Below are 23911 nucleotides of genomic sequence, written 5' to 3'. Positions count from 1 at the left end.
GGTTGAAGCAAAATGTGCGCTATTAAAGAATTAAACAAAGAAAACACATCTGCTCAAATGACTGTCAGGTGAAGACAACAATGTCATCCATGCTCCTGCTGTCACAGAAATTTTCTGTCTGAACTTCTGATGACTGAAATGCTGATCATAACAAATATAGTATAGCACTGGTAGCCCACTTGTGGAAGTCCTTTTTTGAAGGCATACACAACCAACTGTAGTCTGCCTTCCCCATCTTCTTTTCAGGGGGGGGACTTTGGCTTGTTGTTTGAAGTCATTAGGTGCTGCTGCAGTATAGGCAGTATCACTGAGGGCCTTTGGTTTTACACCCTAAACAGACCAGCAATACAAAACAGATCCTGCTTCGCAGAATTCATCACCACAGATTTAGTGACAGAAGAGAGATGTGTATAAATTAGTTGCAACGGTCTCAGTAGTCCCAAGCAGTTGCCACCTGTATTAGGGCTGCTTGTCCACCTCCAACTTTGGGAATAAGAATGTGATAGCATACTTGGGCTTTGTTTCTCTTTTGAGAGAAAGTATGAATAACCAAACACTACTGCTTTTCACTTGGGGCTGATAAGCAGGAGACCATAGTTTTAGGAAGGCCAGCTGGAAGAACATGAGGACTTTCTCAGCCCCCCTACTTTTTCAAAGTTATAGGTGCTCAACCTAGAAATCCAATGGTTTGTTTCTTCAAATTGCCTAATTTGGAAGATCATACAGGGCACATCTTCATGTGAAATTAATGTGAAGTAATAAATTCTGGCGCACATCACATCTAGAGTATTGCTCCCAGGCACTGCATTTACACATGCACCTAGGACTGCAGCACATTGAGCTAGGTCAGAGTAGCCCCCGCTGGCAGCAGGTCGGCGGGGCCAGTCTGCCAGCCCAGGGCTACTCTGACCTGGCTCAATATGCTATGGAGGGGCTGGCTGGGGCACACGGGTGCTTTAGTGCAAGGCTGGCCAGCAGGCAGCCCCTGCACTGAAACACCCATGTGCCCCAGCCAGCCCCATCAGCATCTACACATGTGTTGCCATATAGTAAAGAACACCATCACAGGATAGTACTTGTATTTATAAGTACTAACCTACATCGGAGCTAATTAATTTACTACAGCCTAAAAGGGCTGTGTAGACATGGAGGCTTTACTGTGGAGCTAATTAGGCATCTCTGCAGTAAACATCTCATGTAAACGTGCCCACAGGCAGCCAGGTTACCACCAGCATACATCTTGATATGAATACTTCCACATCATGAGGGACAAGAAGTACTAAAACATGAGGGCTTACTGCAAGAGTACTGATGTATGGAGGAAAGGGTATCATGTGCAAGCCAATATCATGCAGGCAGAAAATGGAGGTCTTTGTAACTGACATAATTAAGGGCCGGTTGGAACATTCAGACCCCACAAAGCATGAAGTGCTGATCACAGTCCCTCTGAATTATGAAGCATAGGAAAGAGTAAGTTAAATCAAAGACTTTTCTGACTGATTCTTTAGGTTTGGAAGTCTGAAAAGGAGAGTTGATCATACATCCAATTTAAATAAGGGGAAACAAAATGGAGCATTAGAACTGTAGTGAAAGGGGGTATGGCATCATGTCTTTTCTCTCTTTTATCACAGATAAAATCCTATGCTTGATACTTTTATACAGATAAACTCATTATGCAGAAGACATAGTAAAAGAGTAATAGTGTGGGTGTCAGAAAAAAACAGGCCCATTGTGAGTACGATATTTTCTGCTTACTAATTCTCAGAGAATGCAATCCAAATGCATACCTAGATTTTAAGGATTTTAAGAAAACATACGATTGTAAGATGGTTTTTGAGTCACAATGATATAATCAACATTCTGTTAAATGTTAGGATGGTGCGACTGTTTTCGTGACTTGGTATGAGTAGCAATTGAAATCTCTGTTTCATTTGATATCTGTGAAGTCAGGGAGATCCACTGTCCAGGATCCCCTTTAATTTAGCTGTGGGAAAAAGGGAAGTAATTGCAAAATTCTCAGAAGATAGTAAAGGTAAATGTCTGGCATTAATCATTTATCCCAAAAGAAATAGAAGATATAGTACAAAGACATTTCCCTAACCTCCACCCTCCTCCCATCACCCATGATAGTATCTCTAAGTCATGGCCTTGCTTACCTTCAGAGACAGTTGTGGTTTAGCCAATTGCCCTGGATGAAAAACAGTTTGGGTTAGATTCCTTTCCACCTATTAAGCATGTAAATGGACTTAGATGCCTAAGTATGATTTTTGTTTCATCCTACTCATGTCCCTGAAAAATAATTAATGCAAAAGGTGAGTGGGTTCTTCATCCAAGCCTCTAAAAAGCCATGAAGAATCATAAGAGTAAGAGGATATGCTATTACAAAATTGGCCGCATTTATGGTTTTTCAGGGTGAAATAGAATATATGGAATAGAATCTGGCCTTTGGAGTGCACTAGACTCAAAGTTATGAATCCTTGCCTTCTGGGACTTAATTCAGTTTCCAGCCAGGAAATTGGCCATACCACATATATCTATATATTAGCAGTGTTTTATTTTAATGATGGGAAAATGTGGATTTGGGGTTACTATTTTTTTAATTAAAAAATTGGGGATATTTTTTAAATCAGCGAAAACCAGGATCCCTGGTTATAACATAGGGCAGGAGTTGGTGGCCATTTGTTGTTGCAGGCTTCTTTTTATGAGCCAGCCCCCCACACTGTGATCCCCAACTCCCCAGAGTCTAGCTGCCTGCACTTGCCTGATCCCCGTCCCCTCTGCAGCAAGGGTAAATGGTCCAGTACTTTTCAAAATCTTTATTAACAATTTGGATGTGGGGGTGAAGAGCTCACTGGCTAAGTTTGCGGACGACACCAAGTTATGGGGAAGCGTGGTCATGCTTGAAGATAGTCTGTTAGGGTAGCTTGTCATATTTTATGCTTTAAAGTTGCACCTGTTTATAGAGTGGTGAATTATAGTATTGTTTAAAGTTTTCTTTTATATTCAGCCTAAAGTTCTGTATAGCCTCATTGTTATCTCAACTTCCCATTTGCTGGTGTTTGCAATGTCAGCCACCTTTGTTTCTTGCAAGCAGCTTATGACCTTGAGTTTGCTGCATGATCTTTCTTTCCTTTTTCTATCACTGTGAGAAGTTTTTCTAACACAACCTAGTAATAGCTTTGTTACTAGCTCAACTTGGCACTGACCAGCTGAATCAGAGGGATGAAATGATTGGGTATGTTAATGAAAGGTGATAAAGGAGACCAATGGACAATGCTTAAGTAAAATACCAGAAAAAGCTCAAATTAAGATGTGTGCTTGTATTGGGACTGTTGAACAAAGAATTATGCTGACAGGATAAAATATGAACAATATGCTGACTGCAGAGAGACTAATCCAAAAGCAAAGAGTCACCAAAAGAATCAAATTAAAGAAAAGCATAAAAGGGAGAAGCAAGAAAGTTAAGTGTGTCATCATCATCATTTACATCATGAATCCAGCTTTCAACACCTGTCTGGATCATCCAGCCAATGATGCACCCTTTGTTTCAGGAACTGAGGAGCTAGCTGTCTTTTCTGTGAAGCAAAGTAATATCTGGGATTGGGTGAGATCATTGTACTAAATGTTTTTCTCTCTCAGAATATAGAAACTGTTACTTGTGCTAATAAATTTAGACTTTGATTTTAGGATACTGAGTTGGCTGTGTTCGTATTTCACATTCCATTTAAGGATTAATTGTGCTTTAACTGTCCCTATGCACTATCTGCTGCTCAGTGGTGTGAACAAAGCTACTGATACAGATGGACATAGACAGGCTGGAAAGTTGAGTGGATCAGAATCTGATGAAGTTCAATGTTGAGAAATGTACAGTGCTTCACCTTGGGACGAGCAGCTCCCAACACACCTACAGGCTTGGCGGCACCGAACATACTAGCACCACGAATGAAAGGGACCTGGGGGATAATAATAGACCACAACCACAGTATGAATATGAGCCAGGAGTGCAATGCTGTAAGGGCAAATAATACTCTGGCTTGCATCGATTGATGCATCTCCAGCAAAACTGAGGAGGTGATTCAGCTGCGGTCTCACCAGTGCTGAGCAGAGCAGAAGGAGTACTGCATCCAGTTCTGGGCACCACACTTTAACAAGGACATGGACAAGCTTGTGAGATTCAAAAGAAGAGCCACCTGTATGATCAGAGTCTTACATGGCAAGCCATACAAGGAAAGGCTGAGGCATCTGGGACTCTTCAGCCTGAAGAAAAGATAGCTGAGAGGGGACTGGGTAGCAGCTTAATACTACACTAGGGGAGTACATCAAGGGCTTGGTGAGCAACTGTTCACCAGGACACCCGAGGGGAAAACTACGAGTAATGGCCACAAACTCCTGGAAGACTGATTCAGGCTCAACTTTAGGAAAAACTTCACAGTCAGGGTGTCCAGACTGTGGAATAAGCTCCCTCCAGAGGTGGTGCAATCAGCTACCCCCGAAATCTTCAAGGAGACTAAACAGTCACCTTGCTGGGGTCACCTGACCCCCAGTTATCTTTCCTGCTTGGTGCAGGGGGCTGGACCCAATGATCTTCCAAGGTCCCTTCCGGCCTTACAATCTATGAATGCAGATCTGACAAGCAGCCAGCATGAATGCCGGGTGCCCCTGGAGGCTGGGGGCGCACAGCAAGTTCCCGCAGGAGGCAGCAGCGGTGTCAATGGAAGAAGTGTGGCAGCGGCGAGCTCCCACAGATGGCAGTGTCAAGGGGGGAGGGGGAGCACCGAGTGGTGGCCAGTGACTGGAGGCAATGGGACAGCACCAGCGATGGGACAGGGAGGTAGGAATGGGAGGAGAGGGAAGATGCTGTTGAGTATGGAGAGGAGGTATGCAGTGGGGGTACTTGCCTACTTTGGGGACTTAAAAAAAGTCTCCAGCTGTTGTTTCTACTGTGTAGTCTGAAGGGGGTTGTGACTGCATCACTGCATCCCCACTGGATCCACCCTGGTATTTAGTAAGGAGGTGACGTATGGGCAATCATACTTGCCCATATTTTTTCCCTAAAGGATCTCAGAGTCAATTATATACCAGGTGGAGTGATTTATATAATTGAAATGTTATGCAGCCACCATGGGGTTACTTTGCTGACTACTCAGCCAAAGTAAACAGTATTAGAAAGTGAAAAAGTTGGGCATTTTAAGGAGGAAGAATGTAATTGCCCAAATCAGAATTTGGCTAAGGAACTAAGCTGAACAATCCTGTCTCTTGCAAGATATATCAATAGCTCTCCAACAATCTTAAGAGATCAGGGGTTTAAGGTATGTTTTATCCAAAACCAGTGCTTTCTGCAGCTGTCAGCACTTGCTTAAATGCCATGCTATGGTTTTGTTTCAGTGGAGGCAACAGTTCACGAAAGCACTTAACTGTATGTTTAAGTCCCACCTTAAGCATATACTTAAATATAAGCTTGTGCTTAAATGTTCTGAAGAGCCAAAGCCTGAGCAGTTTTGAAGATCTGGGCTTAGGTAACTAGGTTACATGGTGAGTCAGTGGCTGAACTGAAATAATCTGAAGGAGTGTTTCAACCACCAGACCAGGCTCCATGCCACTCACCAAGTCATTTTCATATTGCATTTTCAAGCTATGCAATAATTGCTTGGTGATTCCCATTTTGAAGGGCAGTACAGAATGCAAATTTTTATTTATCTAAATAAGCAAACAAACATGAGTGCCAGCCATAATGCTCCTTCCCTATTTTCTTTATGACATTTAATCATCAAAGCATGGGCACACCTTGTTGTTCTAGTCACAAGGTATGTTTTCATAACATAGCAACTTTAATGAGAACCTGTGAACTTTCTGGTCCACTGAAAATTGCATTCCTTGGTACAAATCAATGTCAGTCTGTAAGACCTAAATCAAAATGCTAGATCTGTGATTCAGATGGTTAGTAGTCACTGGGGATGTGTACACATGCAATTAATTTGTGTCGGAGTTCATTGCTCCTGGGTGCCACATTTTTACCTGCCCCTGGGATCACAGCAGGTTGAGTCGGGCTGGAGCAGCCCTGGCTGGCAGTGGGCTCCAGGGATCAGTCTGCCAGCCTGGGGCTGCTCTGGCACAGCTCGGTATGCTGGGGAGGGCCTGCCTGGGGCACGAGACTGCTTCAGTGCAGGGCTAGCCAGGAAGTGGCTAGGGGTGCAAGCAGCGGCAAGAGCTGCCTTTCCTCCCCATGAGCTGCAGCTCCAGTCCCCCGTTCTCCTCTGCCCCAGCTTGGCAGTGCCTAGCCCTGCCCCTTTCCCCTCCCTCACCATGGGGAGCATTGATCTGCCCCTCCTAGCCCCTTTCTTCCCCCTCCCCTTCCACCATGCCAGACTTACCAGCTGGAGGCAGCTCTCTACACTGCCAGCTGCGCTCCTTGCTGCCTGAGGGCTGCGCTGTGGCTGCACGCAGCACAGGCATTTATCAGCCAATTATTGGCCCCATCGGGCCAATATCCGATACAGCCAATTTTCTTTATATCCTTACCGATCTGATATCAGACCGATTATATTAGTGCACCGTTTTTTAATCATGCAACTAATTGTGATCAAAATTTTTAATCATTTGACAGCCCTAATGTGTGTGTGTGTGTGTGTGTGTGTGTGTGTATATGTATGTATGTATGTATTAGGGGTACACCAATGAAAATTATCTTGGCAGCCCAGAAGCTTGGAGAGCAGTGTCTGTGGGGAGGGAGGGGCATGGAGTAGGGAAAGGGTGTGGGGGCGCAGATTGAGGCCCCCACTGTGAGGAAGGGAGTGGGGCGGGGTAGGGGCAGGCGCTGCCCAGCTGGGGAGGGGCAGGTGCGGGATGGAGACATGGGCGGTTCATCAAGGGAGTGGGGAGGTGGGTGGCTCCCGCTGCTGTGCGCACACCTGGGGGAGGCATGGGGGCTGTGCCTCACAGATTTGTGCACGGGGCAAGAGCAGACTGCCCAATGTGGGCTCGGGGCCAGAGGCTGCTCCTGCCTCTTGCCAGCGGGGGCTGGGCTGGAACTGTACTCAGGGTGGGTAGAGCTGGGGCAGGTGGTGACACTGTGGGGGGGCAACAGGGTGGGCTACAGCCACCCCAAAATTTGCCATAGCTCCCCATCCCAGCACCGCCGCCACCCGTCCCATCCCACCCACCCTGAGTGCAGCCCTGGCACAGCACCTCCTACTAGGAAGAGGCTAGCGCAGTCCCAGGCCCCAGCCTGCAACAGCAGCCTGCCCTCACCCCATGCACAAATCTGGGGGGCACATACCCCCCATGCCTCCACCAGGGATGCACGTAGCCTGCAGCTCCATCCCATGGCCTGCCCTGGCTCGGCAATGCCTGCTGCTGCCCCGTCCCCAACCCCACTCCCTCCCTCATCATGCGGGCTGTAATTTGCTCTCCCATACCCCTTCCCCACCACAGACTTACTGGCCAGATGTTGCTGTCCAAGCTACTGGGCCACATGCATGCTGCAACTGTGCACATACATGCAGCATTTATTGGTGACGTTATCAGCCACATTGGCCCAAAAAAGCCGATTGCCAATAATGTCAATTTTTCCTTTATCAGTGCCAATACATTAAGGATAGATATATACATGTACCTCTAACAAACACACACACACACATATTATAAATAAAAATAATATATAAATTAATTTTTTTTTTTGAGTGATCCTGATAGAACTTCCCCAGCTCACTCTAATGAATTTTGCCATAAGCCTTCTCAAAGTACTCCTAAGATCCCTCATCTGGCACAGGGTTTCTCTGAACCATGAATGCTTCCTGCTCCCCAGCCCAACTCCACCCCCTAACCCAACTCCATCCACCTTGTGCAGCCAGTTTCCTTCTTCCTTGGCTGGTATTACAGGTAAGCACTGTTTTTCTACCAAAGCCACATATGTCTACCACGTATTTCTCTCTGCTGGCCAACCTTCATGCTTTTCTGTGGGGCCCTCTGAGATCCCTCTGAGGCTCTTGACTCTGTGATTTCTAAGATCCTGCATTAATACCTGATCTTTGTTCTGTTTCTGGGAAATTTCCATTGCTCTTCCTTGCAGGGGCCCTTCTTCTCTATGCTTCAGCCATCCCCGTGTCCTAATGTGCCCCCTCTAGAAGGAGATTCCTTAAAGTTTAGCATGTCTTCATTGTGCTTAGTCTGAGAGAGATCCAATGAAACTATATGCATTGAGGCATTCAATGATATGAATTTTGACTGAGGTTATGAAATTGATGCAAGTTGTATGTAGATTCCCTAATTACTCACAGACTCTTTCTGATATTTGGTAAGCCTGACTTTCCCCCACCCAGTCCTCTAGGACACAGTTGTTCAGTTGGCAGCTTGCAAGGGTCTAATTTGCAGCTCCTGGGCTCTCACCCAGCTACTACATCCTCTGTTACTTTAGCTGCAGCCATAGCCAGGGGCTCTGTATTCCTTTTCCTTTTTCAGCTTCCACTTCCTTCCCCCAATCCAGGAAGCTATGAGATGCAGTGCAGCGTGTAGTGTCCATATGGTGCAGTGCACAGAAGGATGCAACAGCTAGGGAGATGAGGGTGAGGCTGGGGCACCCATGTGTGCAGTGCAGTAGAGGGAAGTGGTGTCCCCCATGTGGCATGATGTAGCCCTCATGCTGTGTGGCCCTTGGCTGCTTAGAAGTTGGACAGCCCCGCTTCAGGAAATGGGAGCGCAGGGAAACTATGAGCGAGGGAGCTGTCTGGTCATGGATCTGTAGCCCTGCTGCTTGACTACAGTTTGCCTCAGCAAACTTAGGACACTAAGCTGCTTTTTTGCTAATTAAAGGAGTTCCCTTCTTTTATATTTGTGTGTTGAGCCTACTCTCTCTTTAGTGTTTGTATTTCATTATTATTTTAGTTATTGTCAATAATGATAGTTTAGGGGGAAAGTCCTGTGATTGTAGGTTTTACTGCAATATATTTGCTTGTCTGAGTGACGTAGATGCTGTGTATGACTGGGGAAGTATTCACATTTGTTGTTCTGCAATAGAGAACAACAAATGTTGTGGTATAGTCATTTTTCATGGTTGGACCCAAAGGCTCATTAATGTTTCGGTCTGGAATAATAAATGTTACATTTCCATTTTACTAACTCCTTGAATTTCTGAGTGTGGTTGCTTAAGCTTGCTCTTATTTTTGTGGGCCAAGACAAGAGTTTTTTTCTGTCTAGGTTCTAGTATGAGCACACATTCCCTAAAACCTTCAGCTGTCATGATATCTGAGTTGCACCCAGTTAGTGGTGTCCATTCCTTATACTGTGTCTACCATGAAGTGATGGTTTTGGCAAATGAGATAAACCTCTAGGTGATGAAACAAAAAACCATAGATGAATGGCTGCTCTGAAAGTGCATTTTAAATTACATGCACAAATATCTTTTTCCCAAAACCTGAGCAATGTACTATGTTAGAATATTTTGCAGTAGTAGTTTTGCCCATTCAAAGAATTCTATCTAGGAACATTAATACTATATCTAAAAGAGAAAGAACTGCACTGGTAGAATTTTTTTTATATAGTTGACTGGATGAAAAAGTAAACGTAAAATGACTGGTACTTTTTTTCTATGGCTGGTTCAAGAATCCTTTAGCTTAAACTTAATTATAATAGACCAAAAATATATCCAATACTTTCCTATTATTAATTTTCTGTGTAAACAAATACTGTATTTGTCAAAGGTATTAGATTTCCCCCTGTAGACTGCACAAAGTTGCATAGCCAGAGAGTGTGTCAGGGAAGCAAATGCTTTCTGATGAACCAATTTCCATGTTTATGAATCTTGTCGAACTGCATTTTTTGTCAACAAAGGTTAGTCAGAACTCAAATTAAATAGAATTGGCAATTGTTATTATCAGCTTGCAGTGTTCTGTGGCATTCATTCAAATATTCCCTAAGAAAAAGTGTTCTAATGTATATTTAGCTGGATGGATGTTTTTAACTGATAGAAACTCTTTGAGTAGGACTGGTTCTTTGAGAAGGTTCTTTTGACTGGTTCTTTTTTCTTCCCTTATATAGTAACTGTAACATGAGTTCCACAAGGATAACGGACTCCAAACTGCGAGAGGCTGAAGGATTTGGTGAAGACAATTCAGGTAGAATGCAGAATTCCCCTAGAATATGAAAACATTTCATTTATGGTTTAAAAGTTCTATAGCTAAATGATATTTTTAGCTTTATCATGGAAAGTATTCTACCTGTTCAGATAATGCTCCTCTCTCATTCACTCCTTTCCCTTCTTCCCCTCCCACTTGAACTATAGTTTTGGGACATTTTCATATGCTCAGGGTAAATCAATTTCCTATGGTGACATTCAAAACTGCTGTGCAAGCTGCCATAATTCTTCTCACATGAGTGGAGCTACCACAGCTTATAACAAGTCTAATTCTTTGACCCCTATTCTTTGTCTTACTCCACTTTTCAAAACATGTACCTAAGCCATGTTAATTATTAGTGTAATGACTCTGAGACACTTCTGCAGATGTTTGTTTTTTTTCTATCGTTGGATTGTTTTGCAAACAAACTTAATTTTATCAAGAAAGATGGAAGACTCCTTGGGCCTAGAATTAGCCCTGTTTAAAGTTCCTTCTTCCCTGAGCAGCCCAACGTCACATTTCAAGATTATTGCCCAGTTCCTATTGAATTATCTGAGAACCATTGAGTTTCATAATTCCTATCTACAATATTCTGGATTTAATAAAATTAATATTATAAAAAATTAATCGCCTTCTGGTATTTGCATATTTTATCTAAATAATCTATTTCTATATTTAAACTAGTTTTAGTGACAAGGTTGTCCTTATGTTTGTGATTTATTTTGCTATTTAGTTTCTATTTGTGCATCCTTGACAGGAGTTTTTCCTTACACTGTAATTATATTAAATCTTTTCTCAAGAGGTAGGTATAGGCAGTATTAGAAAAGATTCTAGGTGGCAGTTTATTTCTAATATGCCATAAGTATCACAACCCTTTCCTCCAGCTAACAGCAATTCCTTGCAATCAGTATAGACTGGGAAGACCTGTCCATATGATATAGCATACTGCATTGGGCCAGGTTGCCTTTCCCAAGAAAAATCTCTTAGGAAGAAACCCAGTGGAATTCTATAGAATCTTAACTCTTCTTTGTCTAGGAAAGAAAAAGTCAAAGTTCAAATCTTTCAAAAAGTTCTTTGGTAAAAGGAAAAGGAAAGAGACCTTACCATCTATGGGGACCAGCCATTTGAAACCATGCCAGTCAACCAGTGATGTCATGGCCTCAGAGTCTGCACACACAGGCTATGATTCTGAAGATGAACTTGAGTAAGTCTTTTAAAATGGTATGGATGAATAAAGAACTGATTTTCTAAGCATGAACAATGTATTAAACGTCCAAGGTATTACCTCCACCTCTTAATCAGAAAGCTGTGTTAAGCACTTTATCTTCTTTTTTTAAACATTATTAATTAATCCATCTTAAAGAATAACAGAATTTTTATCTTTTTTTTTTAGAAAAATCATTCACCCCTGCTGCACTCCCTTCTGTACTGTGAGGATTGTCCCATGACCTGGCCTGGCCAGGGCTCCATTCGCTATGAATGGGGCCTCAGGTGGGCCAGGTCATGGGACAATCGGAGCTCGGTGACTCATCCAGGGGTATGGCTAATTAAAATGAATGAAACGAAAATATGACTTAGGTATAGCAAGTCTTTAAAAAAAATCTGTGTCATATGAGGAAAAATAAACTTTGGGACAGCATTTTTAAAAGGACTTGAATCCAATTTTCTATAAATGACTTAGGTTTTTAAAGTTTCATTGAAAAATAATGATACTTGCTTAAGAACCAGATTTTCAAAGCCATTTGAGGGGTTGAAAGATTCAGATAACCTGCGTAGAGGCTAAATGCCTAACTTTCATTGCAGCTAGTAGAAATAAGATACCTAATATATTCTATACCACTTTTGAAAATTCCACAAAGTCTGTCTCTGCATATCTAGGTGCCTTAAATACCTTTGAAAATCTAGTCCTTAAGACCTTTCTCCCAAGACATACATTCCTCAAATAACAGGAGTGCTCTTGAACTATTTCTCCGTGTCTTTATGGGGATTATGTGAACTATGGTGTACAATTTGCATATTTTTTTTCAGTGTACAGACAGGCTGCAGGCTCAATGTTCATTCTGATACACTTCCTTAAGAAAGGTTGGCTGCTTAAAAAGGAAGCTGTTGTTTTAATGCTGGGGTTGTCAGTTGCGGGTACATGTACCCCCAGGGTTACTTAAAAAGATTGTAGGGGGTAGGAGGGTGGGGACAGAGTGCACCCTGGGATGCAACAGCAGCTTCTCCCCCAGTGCATTCCCATGCTTTGCCTCTTACCCGAGGGAGGGGGAGGGATGCTCTGGGCCCTGCCAGCCCTGCACAGCACATTGTGGTACCTACCCACTTTCGACCCCAACTTGCTCTCCTGATTGGCTTCTACTCCTTTACAACAGAACTGCAAGGTCTGGATGCTGGGGGGTGGGGTGATGGGAGTGTGTTTTGTGCCTGTTCCCAGCAGCATGTGATTGGCTGGGTGGAAGGCCCATCAGCAACCCATGGAGCTGTGACTGGCTATGAGAAATTAGTATGATGTGCATCCAAGTGGTGTGGTGGTGGCAGTGGCTGTATGCAAGCCCCCACTCCCAGCACCACCACTATGCATACCTGGGAGGACATGGGGGGCGTATGACCATAGCTCAGCAGGCAGGGCAGGGAGGGCTGTGGGCCTCTGCAGGCTGGGGCCAGGGCAGCGTTGGGCTGTTTCTGGCGGGGGTGTTGGGCTAGGCTGTGCTGGCATAGGGTTGGGGGGGCTATGGCATATTTTGGGGTGGATGCAGCTTCCTTTCCCATAGCCCCCTTCCCAGTGCCACCGCCGCCTGCCCCATGTGTAGTCCAACCCAGCCCCCACCAGGAAGAGCCCAGCGTATCCCCAGTCTGCAGCTGCAGCCTGCCCCACCCCCCACGCAGATCCGGGAGCACATGCCCCCTATGCCCTCCTGGAGAGGTGTATAACGGTGGGAGCCTGCCTCCCCACCCCCTGCACAGCTCAGTCCCACACCCTGCTCCGGCTGTGCAGTGCCTGCCCCAGCCCCACTCCCTCTCTCACCTCATCATTCCTCCCTCACTTTCTTTGTGATTGAGCTGGTGGGGGGTGCAGAATGAGACGCTCACAGTGTAGGAGGGAGTAGAGCAGGGCCCAGCAATCAGAGCCCAGCGACATGTCCAGAGGTACGCTGCAGGGGAGCATGTGCCCCCCCCCCACCACCCCTTTGGCTCTCTCACAGTGTACACAGCAGCATGAGCTGCCTGTGTGCACCCCTGGATGAGCGACCAGGCTCCAGTTGTCCCACAACCCAACCCAGTTAGTTATTCACACTAAATAGGGCCCCGGCCAGGCTGGATCGTGGGACAGTCCTCACAGTGCAGCAGGGACTGAGGCAGGGGCAGGGGTGAGTGATTTGCTCTTGTTCCTGCCCCACTCCCTCTTGCACTGTGGGGGTCTCAATCCACAGCTGCAGCCCCACTCCCTCCCTCACTGCGGTGGGGAGCGGGAGCAGGGCAGGAACCAGGGCTGGGGTGAGTAGGGCATGCACTCGCCTCAGCCCCTGCTCCTGACTGTGCCCCGCTCTCTCCCTCACTGTGGGGGGCCTTGATCTGCCTCCCCCATGGCCCTCTCCCCTCCCCTCCCCTGCCCCTTCCCCCACAGACTTACCTGCTGGGGGTGTGTGCGCATGCTCAGCCCCATCCCAAATAATTTTTACTCTCTCTGCCTATGCAGCAGCTGCCCTTGCCCCAGCTCCACTCCCTCACTATGGGGGCCTTGATCTGCCCCCCCTTAAAAACCAGAAAAAAATATGAAGGGGCACATGAGCTGAAACTTTGAGACCAAAGGAGTACACTTGTTAAAAAAGATTGAAACCCCTGTTTTAATGGATGGCACATCCTCAAGGACAGGAGTCTGATTAGTCCAGAAATTGTATACTGTAAGCAAAAATATGCAATGTTTGAGTGTACAGTGAGACTGGAAAGTTAATCGTGCAAAATCCATTTAAGCAGATGTTAAATGGTTTTGCCACTAGGCAGCACCAGACAACCAAAATATCTGTTTTAAAAAAAAACACCCAGACATTCATTTTGCAGTGCGGTTGGTAGAAAGGATAGGACAGCTTGACCATTACATTTGGAAACCTTAGTGGTATGCCAGAATATCCATCAGAGTTATTGCATTCTTACTTGACAAAAAATATCTTAAGAACATTAATGGTTAGACCTCTGTCTTGTTAGTAACTTCACGTCATGTTAGAGTGCATGTCTAATTTTCTGCTTACAACATCTGTTTTTCTGTTATTACTTTTACTGACTCCTGTGTAAAATCTGAGGCATTTAAATCCTTTGAAAGAAAAGAAAATGAAATATATCTGGTAAATTGATGGAGCATTTTGTGCATTTCAAACATGTGTTTCCAAGGCTTGCATGTCCAGAAAGAAAAAGGAAAAGGTGGAAAACTGGAGTGAATAAATGTGCTTATACAACAGCATTGCTTCTCCAATTGTATTTCAGTCTTGGAGAATGTAGGTGCATTAAGCAACTGTAACACCTCTGACTGACAGTTACTTAGCAAATTGCTATAGATCTCTCTGACCTTGGCTGCATTACAGAAATTCCATTTTTACTAAGATAAACTGTTTTTGTAATCTCTCCAGCGAATTAAACCCAAACAGCAGGCTTGCCTTCCTTCTGCATCAGAAATACTAATCAGTTTTTTTCACCTATTGATTTATCAAACTTACTTTTAGTAGCTGGTGTAAGGAGAAATTCAGTCATGCTCCATGATTGTTTTCCCTTTTGTCCCCTCAACATTATCTCAGCTCAGGAAAACATACATTTGTTCAATTTTTTTCCCTTGATGTTGTAATCTCTTCAAAAACTGATAGCTGGGAGAATCCCAGTGTTTCACTTAAATATTTCATTTCTCTCTTTATTTAGCTGTGCTTGTTTAAAAGGAAAGGGGAGCAGGGAGAAGGAAATCCATATGTATACATTTCAGATTTTCTCCATTACACTATCAGAGGCCTGTGTGCGATTGCCCATATTTTGGAGTGCAGTCATGCAAGGAAATTAGTATAACCAAGGCATTAGAAATTAGCTGAATGAATCTATGGCACTGATCCACAGTTTCCATGAAGAAATAAGGCATTACTTCACAGAGATTGTTACTTGCTATTCCCTTCATAAACCAGAAGTAAAATGTAATGCACGAGTTGGTGCATTAAGAACTCTCTTGGCTCCTCTACAAGGCCACAAATAAGAACTGAAAAAATGTGTCCAAGTGCTCCATTAAAACTAATGCTATCATGTGTGCAGGCACTAAATACTACAGTTGGATATACATGTAGTCAGAAGACCTCTGTGGCTAAGTACAGACATTCAAAAAGCCAAAGCCTGAATTGATTAAATCTTTGCAGCTTAGTCTAACCTGTGTAGATTGAACTGGCAAGCAAGTGAATAGACATTAACTTTTGATTCTGGAAATGCCACCGCAAGACTGCAGTCGCTCAAGCTAGAAGTCAGGGGGTGCTAGACTAAGTCCTCTTTTCTCTCCTGCAGTGGCCAGGCCATACGAAAGCTGAGCTGAGGGAGGAGGCATGGCCAGGCCCTGGCAGGCCTGAGTATGATTGAGGAGGGGTTTAAACCCCACCCCTCAACCTTCAGGGACCCCAGCCGGGGTGTGCCTGGAGCAGGAGGGAGGAAGCAGCCCTTGCCAGGCTTTTGTGGGAAGGGAAAGAGCATGACCAGACCCCAATCCTCAGCAAGATGATGGCTTGGCATGGCCCCCTAAAGCAAAGGGGGCTGGGAGGGGGTTTATTTCCCCCCTCCCTTCCTCTTCCCTCAGGACCCTAGCCAGGGTTTCCCTGGCCAGTGTGGAGCAGCTCCTGTCAGGGTTCCTCCCCCCTCGCTGCTCCAGTGGTGGGGATGTGGCCAGACATCCACCTGGCATGGCCCCCTAAGGTGAAGGGGGCATGGAGCGGGTTTATTCCCCCTCCATCCCCTCTCCCACCCAGGGACTGCAGCCAGGGTCTGCCAGCCCTGGCTGCCACCTCCACTGCTCACCCCTGGCCAGGCAGACCCCAGTGGGGATCTCCTGGGGGGAAAAAGTGAGGGAAAGGGAGAGGGATTAAATGCCTCCCTGCCCACTTTGGAACAGTGAGGGGGGATGGACCCTGACAGGGGCTGCTCTGCCTCAGCCAGGCAGGGGTCTTGAGGGGAAGGGGGGGTTAATAAACCTCCTCTCTGCCCCCTCCACCTAAGAGGGCCATGCCGGGCCAGTGTCTGGCCATGCCCCTGCCCATGCCACTGGAGCAGTGAGGGGAAAAAGACCCTTGACAGCCCCTGTCATGGTGTCCTGGAGAGCACAAGCCTCTTCTCAGTGGTGGGAGCTGTGCTTTGGGCAGGAGTGGGGTGGGCAGCTCTGCCACAGCCTGCACAGGGCAGCCAGCAGTGGTGGGGCTGGGAGCAGTGGCTATAGGAACTAAGCCAGATTTTGGGTTGGTCAAAGCCCTCCAAGCCCCCCTAGCACCGCCACCACTCGCCCTGCACAGGTTGGGGCAGCTCTGCCCACCTCACTTCTGCCCACAGCACAGTCTTGGGAAGAGGCTTGCAGTCCCCAGGATACCATGACAGGGGATGCTGCCCCTGTCCGGGTCCCTCCCCACCTCATTGCTCCAGCAAGTGGGGGGTGGGGCTTGGCCAGATGCAAGCTGGTATTCCCCGCTCCCTGCCCTCTCCTCCCAGGGGCCCCAGCTGGAGTCTGCCTGTCTGGAGACAAGTGGCAGAAGCGGTGGCCAAGGCTGGCAGACCCTGGCTGCAGCCCCTCTGGTGGGAGAGAGGACAGAGGTGGGGATAAACCCCCTCCCTCTCCTTCCGCCTCAGGGGGTCATGCTGGGTAGGCATCTGGCCATGCTTCTGCAACTGGAGCAGCAAGCAGAGAGAGGCCCTGACAGAGGCTGCTTTGCCCTGGTCAGGCAAACCTCGGTTGGGGTCCTGGGGGAGAGGGAAGGGAGTGGGGAATAAAACACTTGGGCAAAGTGGGGAGGGAAGGGGAAGTAAACCCCCTCCTTGCCCCCTTTGCTTCAGGGGGCCATACTGGGCTGGCATCTGGTCATACTCCTGCCACTGCTTGGGCTACAGAGAAGAGGGGTGTGCAGACAGCACAGCCCAGCCTAGCCCAGGGCTGAAAAGCCTGCTGGGACGCTGGGGGACTCTGATTTAACTTGAAACAGGAAGGGGTCTGGGACAGAAGTTCCATAAACTAGTTTGACCCAAATCAGTTAAGTCTGATACTACATTCAACCAGGTTTATCTTAAACCAGTTTTGGCCATTTTGAAATTGGTTTATGTGCACTGAACTTTTGTTCTGTTACAGATTAAAACCAGTTTTTGATCACATAAACTGGTTTATGTGCAACTTCTGTCCCTAGCCAAAATGTATGCAGCATCCACTTGCACAGATTGAGTTGCAGAATCAGTGCCATAATATCCTCCACAATAGAGGATGCCCTGTCCTGTCCACGTACAAGTATCTGCCCTAACCTGGCAGATCTCAGAGGGTTCATGGGAAATTGGAATCACACTGTGTCATTGTAGGAGCAATCCATCCTCCACCTCTACTCTTACGTTGACAAGCATTCCTTCCCTCCTGCTGGGACAAACCGTGGCATAGTAGCAAGAAGAAAATTAGTGAAAATTATTAGTACAACCTGGTGGATGAAGTCTAGCTAGAGAACCTCATCTGGATTCAGGAGTATAAATGGAAATCAGTAATATGCATACATGTAAGGGAGATTCCTAAGGGAAAAACTTTATGGAGTTTTGTTAGAGAAGGGGTGAAGAGGGGCTTTTAGAAATTAATCTGATCATACAGAATTTAATAAACCCAACTCTTTTTCCAATTTTTTTGTTAAAGAATTGTATGGATCATAGCTTCATAAGAAAGAAGGGCTCGAAGGGACGTCACAAGGTAATCTAGTGCAGACAGAGGCAGGATCATCCCTGACTAAACCATTGTAGTCAAGGATCTCTCCAACCTGCTCTTGAAAATTTCAAGGGAAATCAGATCATGGTAAAGTAGAGCTGAAAGGGACCACAATAAGATCATCTAGTCCTGCCCTCTGTTCATGGCAGGATTCAAAGTAGGCCTCCCCAGACTTCATCCTCTTGTCACAGCTGCCACCTGAACAGGGACGTGAACTTTCAGTCTTCAAGTTAAGTCTGATGCTGTACCACCTGAGCTACCCAGTCCCATAAAAGAAGTTAGGAGGCTTGCCAAAGCCTGGAATCAATCCGGGGATCTTCACATCTTCAGTCTAACACTCTCCCAAATGACCAACTTTGGCAGGACTTGCTGGAATATGGCAGGAATGTACTTATCAAAGTCCTGTAAAATGTTTAAAAGTGCCTATACAAAGTGTATTTTTTTCAAACTGTATAGGACTTTATTGTAGGGTCATGATAGTCTATCTTACCTGCATCACATATATCACTACTGACTTTTATTTTAATAGGTACTATGTAGATTCATTTGAATTATGTCATTTTATTCAGTGAGCAGTTTAGAATTTAGGCAAAATATGAAATGTTAACCTCTCCATTGAAACAGCTCTTTTAGTTAATCTAAGACTTATATATTTAGTAAAGAGGTTAAAGAAATAAGCAGATGCATCTTCACAGTTTTATTGTATTATCCCAGGAACCACAAAGGTGTCATGGGAAGCAGAGCTTTGTCACATGACAGCATTTTCATTCCTGAGGCTGCGCAAGAACCATGTAGGCCAGTACGAGTGTTTTCTCAGGAAAACATTTCAGATCGGATTAGAACTTTACAGGTAACATAAGACAAACTTTTAAAATACTAGTGTTTCCATTTATTTTCCAACTGCATGTGCACATGTGCGTGTCTGTGTTTAACAGTATCTGTAGTGGAACAATTGATTTCTGCTAAGTAACACTAACATGCAAATTATATTACCATATAACATGTTACTTGAAGAACAGACTCACATCTTGGTTGAATTTAAATTACAGCTTTAAAGTGTACAGTTTGGTGCTCTGGATCATTAACTTTACTTCTTGGTATATAGAGTTTAAAATATAAGTTCATTGGACTGGACAGAATAACGTAATAAGGAGAGGAAACTCACAAAAATGTGATTTCATATTGTATTGTAGTTGAAACTCCAGCATAATTTGAAACTGGGTCCTCCTTCTCCTTCGGGAATTATTGTGAAGCGGGTGGACGATGCTGGAGCCAGTTCAGAAGATGATGGATTACCTAGAAGTCCTCCAGAAATGTCTTCGATACATGAAATACTTAGTTCCAACCCAACAATAAGGGTGAGCATATTGTGATATTGACAAAAGTCCCTATTTGGGGAACAATTGCCCACTTGAGCTTTTGTTTGTATAAAAGGAGAGACTAAAATATTTGGTTTGTTGCCTTTGCCAGTCCTCATTGATACTTGTGGGACAATTCAGAAAGTCTTGCCTTTCCGAAGTGCTATTTTTCTATAAATTGTTAGTTGTACATTGTCAGTTAAAATATAAATGGCACATCAAAGCCAGGATACGACATGCCTCAGGGGAACGAGTGCAGAGAGAGTCTAAATTAAAGGATATGTCACTTTTTGAAATACTGCTAGTTGTGACATGTCTAAAGAGTAGGAGAGGTTTCTGCAAACACCTCAATTCATAAAAGCTGGTATGGTAAGCTTACTGGCTATAATAGTTCTGAAAGTAATGTTTGGGTGCCTCTTCCTTTTTTGACTTGCTTTTTGTGCTGGTTATTTTTATAAGCTTTTTGTAACCACCCAATGTTGCTATGGATGAGGGGTGGAGGGGAAACTGCAAGACCAACCCAAAAATAAAGGATGGTGGGAAAATCTGTAGTCTCTCCTGAATCTATTAATGAGAGCTGTCACACTAAATGCTTTATTATCCAGTATGGAAAGAGGAACCTTTTCTAAGAAATTTTAACTACTTTTAAAACATTTAAAAGTTGGTGCACAATGTTTAACTAAATTTCAATCTTTTCCTGCATGCCTTATACTTAAGTTTGCAGTACCTTTTACTGATTCTTAGAACTGGACCAGAGGTATTATACTGATAATGGGAGCTACAGTACCTGTGTACCTGCTAAAACATCCATCTCATTTGTCATCTTTTACTGAATCTCCTCCTCATTCCATCCCACAGTTCTTTGACTCTCACAACCATCTTAGCTCTTTGAGTTTAGCTGGAACAGGCAGTGAAGAAGAAGAACAGGTAACTTCTGAGAAATATATTAAAGAACAAACAAAGTAGCTTTTTAAAGAAATATAAGGCATAACTGTTATTCTCAGTTGTCTGTCTATATTGCAGCAAGAATAACCTCCTAAATATGTTATTACCACTACTTTTGGGGTTTTTAAAGCCCAACTTGCTAACATAACTTTCAAAAGAATTTTCTGATGCCAAGGAATTCTTATTTAATTAATTAATGTAAATAATAATAGTGAACGGATTTTTCTAGCATCTCCCAGCTCCAGCTTTCACACTGTCTTACAAATGCAAATGAATTTAACCTCTAAGCAGGCACACAAATGTAACATCTGAGGTTCGTGGTGGTATCTGTATTTTAGAAATGTGGAAACTACAACAGAGAGTGGCTTACTGAGATGCTCAGGGTCATGAACGAAATCTGGTACAAAACTGAGGTCTTCTGAGGCTCACCTAGTCCATTGATTTAACTGCAAAAGTACCTTGCCCTGAGTGGGAAGCCTGCTTTTTAGGCTCTCCTCACTTCAAAGGGGATTCAAAATCATCCTCACTTCCAAGAATTAATTTACGATGAATTTACATTTGTCCCCACCAAGCAGGGCCAGTTTGGATTGGTCTTTTTGACTTAGGTGTCTGCCTTCCATTTAAGTCATCACCCAGAACCTCCAACTCCGGGGCTGGTACCTTCTGATTGGCTACTACTTTGTTCTGCCTAATGCAGCCAGCTGAGCAATGCCTGTCCTCTGCAACCATGTGCTGCTGGGACAAAGATGTCCTCAGTATTCTTCCCTTCTAATATACTTAAACAAAGTCAGCCATAATGTGACCTCATATCTTTGCAGCAAAATGACTAGAATTCAGACTGAGTTTTAAGTGAAGTAATAAATTTTGTTCTTAGTTTCCTAATATGTGAACTAGTATTAGAGATCATACCTTTGGTTGTATTAAGTACCTGAGGATAAATGACCAGGGAGAACAGACAACAGACAGTTGTTTCGGAGAACATGTGCTGTGACTTCTATGATGGAGCTGAATCACCAATGTATTCATTGTTAGGTACTAATGTATACCATGATACATGACTGCAGTATGCATTAGTCATGTTTAAGTGACACATTGCAAATATAAAGAAACATTCAGTTCCAATGAATGAAAATGACCATTAGTTGGTATGGGTGAATTATATCTTTTTTTTTATGGATAAAGAATTACTGGAAGTGGAGGTTCTGGGTGCAGCTTCCAGAACCTGGAAGTGCAGCTGGGTGCACAAACTGCAACGAAGGGGAAGGCTGCAGTATGGAGCTGTATTTCAGTTTCAGGCCTCCAAAGCACTGTGGTGAACCATTAGTCTCAAAGTATCTGTCATAATTTAAAACTTATTTCTGCTTTCATTTTGCCTTATTTTTAAAATGGTATTATGGAATGGAGAAAAATCCCTTTAAAGGTTCATTTTTAAGGTGATCTTTGATTTTTTTTTTTTTTCCATAACTGACTGGAAAGTAAGGATTATGCATCAGCCTTAGGACTTCTGCATCAATTTTCTTTTAATTATATTGGATAAGGAAGGCTGCAAAGTTGAACTTCCATTGCAGAAAGTACCAATTAGTGTTTAAAAAAAGGAGAAAAAGGACCAAAAAAAATCCTGAGTGTTATGGCTGATAATTGTACAGATTGCAAGTTCCAGGGGATTACTTGACATTTGTTCAACTATACCAATGAAATACTCTGCTTAGTCAGGTTGAAAAAACAGAGTTTGCAAACAGAAATAAAGTTACTTAAAATAAGGGACTGTAGGATCGAAAAGGGATTGGTTCCATGTGAAGCTGACCTGGAGGGACTGGGGTTGGGTTTGAATATTCTCAGAATCACTCTTCTGAAATGGACATTTTTTATACCTTATAGTTTTGCTATTCAAATGTAACACATCCTTTACTATACACTTCATACTGCAGTGTTGCTGCTAGTAAAAGTACAGTGCCACTACACAGAAGCGGATCCAGGATTTTATAATGCGGGGAGCAGGAGCAGTGACCGGAGCTGCAGGGGTAGCTGCACCCCCTGCTTCCAGCCTCTTCACTCCCCTCCTCCTTGCAGGGGCAGGCAGATCATGCCCTGGGAGTAGTAATTGGGGACTAAGGTAAGGAACGGTTACCTCCTGAAGGAGGTAAACATTCCACTTCCCCTATATGCTTAAAGGCACATCCCTTTCTCTGTCCTCTCTTCTCCCATTCCCCTTTCCCCTGCCTGCCACTGCTGGCATCCCTGTTGTCTGTGTTGTTCTAGGAGCAAGGGGAGCTTCTACCTTGTTCCAGCCAGGCTGCCTCAGGGGCTGGGGTCAGCCTGGGACAGCAGCAGCAGTGGTGGTGGGCAGGCAGGTTCCCCTTCTCTGTGCTTGCTCCCATGCTGGTGGGGAACACCCATGGGGAGCAGGAAGGGAAATGAAACCTGCCTGTCCACTGGTGTCCCGGGCTGAGTCCAGCCCCTACGCGGCATGGCTAGAGCAGGACAGGACCTCCCTTCACCTCCAGGACAGCAGGACAGCAAGCAAGGGAGAAGGGAATGGGAGGGGAGCAGATGTGCTCTGTCCCAGACTGCTGCTCCACGAAAGAAAGAGGGTATGGTCATGCCACTACACCCCTGCTGTGATGGCCTCAAAAATAGGTAAAAAGTAAGGGATTTTTTGACAATTCTTTTATTGGACCAACTGTGTAGCCAGAGATTTTAGGCAAGCTTTTGAGCATATAGTGCAATCTCTCCCAACTATACTGTTGGTCCAATAAGAGATATCACTCAAAAAACCCCCAAACCCTCGCTTCTTGCAAACTTGCTAACACAATACTTCATGTGCAAATATAATAACTGCACTGCAACTGAAATAGAAGTTAAAAAGCCCAAAATGCCAATAAATGTGGGGATTTTCCCCCCTTTTCTCTTTGTAAAATTCCTGTTTTCATTTCTTGGTCTTTGTTTGATGCTGTGCTTTGGGATTCTTTAGGTCACATCAGGTCCTTCTTCTAGACCTCGATCAACAGAAGGTCAACTATTCCCTAAGCATGAGAGTGCTAAAACTAGATCTCCCCGAACATCTGACAGCAGCATTTCGCCTGCAGCTGATTTTGACACTCCGCCCAAGTACTTCACTTGCTTGGATAATTCTGCTGCTAAACACAAGCTTTTAATAAAACCACGGAACCAGAGATCTAGTAGAATGGGAAGATTTTCTTCGGTAATTATAAAGAAAAAAAATAGACTTCATCATTGGCCCTAAAATTATATCTTCCTGTATTTTCCTGACTTGCCCTTCTTATTTCAATTTCTTTATGTATTTATGAAGTAGAGCCAGAGCTGTGAGTGGATATTTTATGGCTTTCTGATGACAAATGTTTAATGAGGGTTGTGTGCTCATCTGGAATAGAGCCCTGAAGAGCAATAAAGGCCAAACACTGTGAGAAGGGATTACTTGTTAATTCTCTGGAGTACGGATTTAAGGTTACATTTGTTTTTAAATTAACCATGTAGCACTATTTGAGTGTTTTTTAACCTGTGTGACAGGCTCAACTTAAATTTCTTAC

General features: G+C 44.4%; 1 protein-coding gene across 3 annotated transcripts in view; it reads left to right on the top strand.

Moving 5' to 3' along the window:
- KIAA1211L (KIAA1211 like) overlaps window positions 1–23911 on the top strand; it is a 77963-nt gene that overhangs the window by 34317 nt on the left and 19735 nt on the right. For all 3 annotated transcript variants that reach the window (XM_019529466.1, XM_019529465.1, XM_019529464.1), the window contains exons 2-7: window positions 10033–10109; window positions 11145–11313; window positions 18775–18910; window positions 19254–19418; window positions 20277–20345; window positions 23335–23565. In XM_019529466.1, the coding sequence (XP_019385011.1) occupies window positions 10043–10109; window positions 11145–11313; window positions 18775–18910; window positions 19254–19418; window positions 20277–20345; window positions 23335–23565 (837 nt within the window). In that variant the 5' untranslated portion in view covers window positions 10033–10042. The remainder of the gene's footprint in view (window positions 1–10032; window positions 10110–11144; window positions 11314–18774; window positions 18911–19253; window positions 19419–20276; window positions 20346–23334; window positions 23566–23911) is intronic.

Source organism: Crocodylus porosus, unplaced genomic scaffold (genome assembly GCF_001723895.1).
Source record: "Crocodylus porosus isolate Cpor-Errol unplaced genomic scaffold, CroPor_comp1, whole genome shotgun sequence".
NCBI classification, from domain to species: domain Eukaryota; kingdom Metazoa; phylum Chordata; order Crocodylia; family Crocodylidae; genus Crocodylus; species Crocodylus porosus.
Note: the sequence above shows the minus strand (reverse complement) of the source record. Positions and strands in the feature narration are given on the sequence as shown.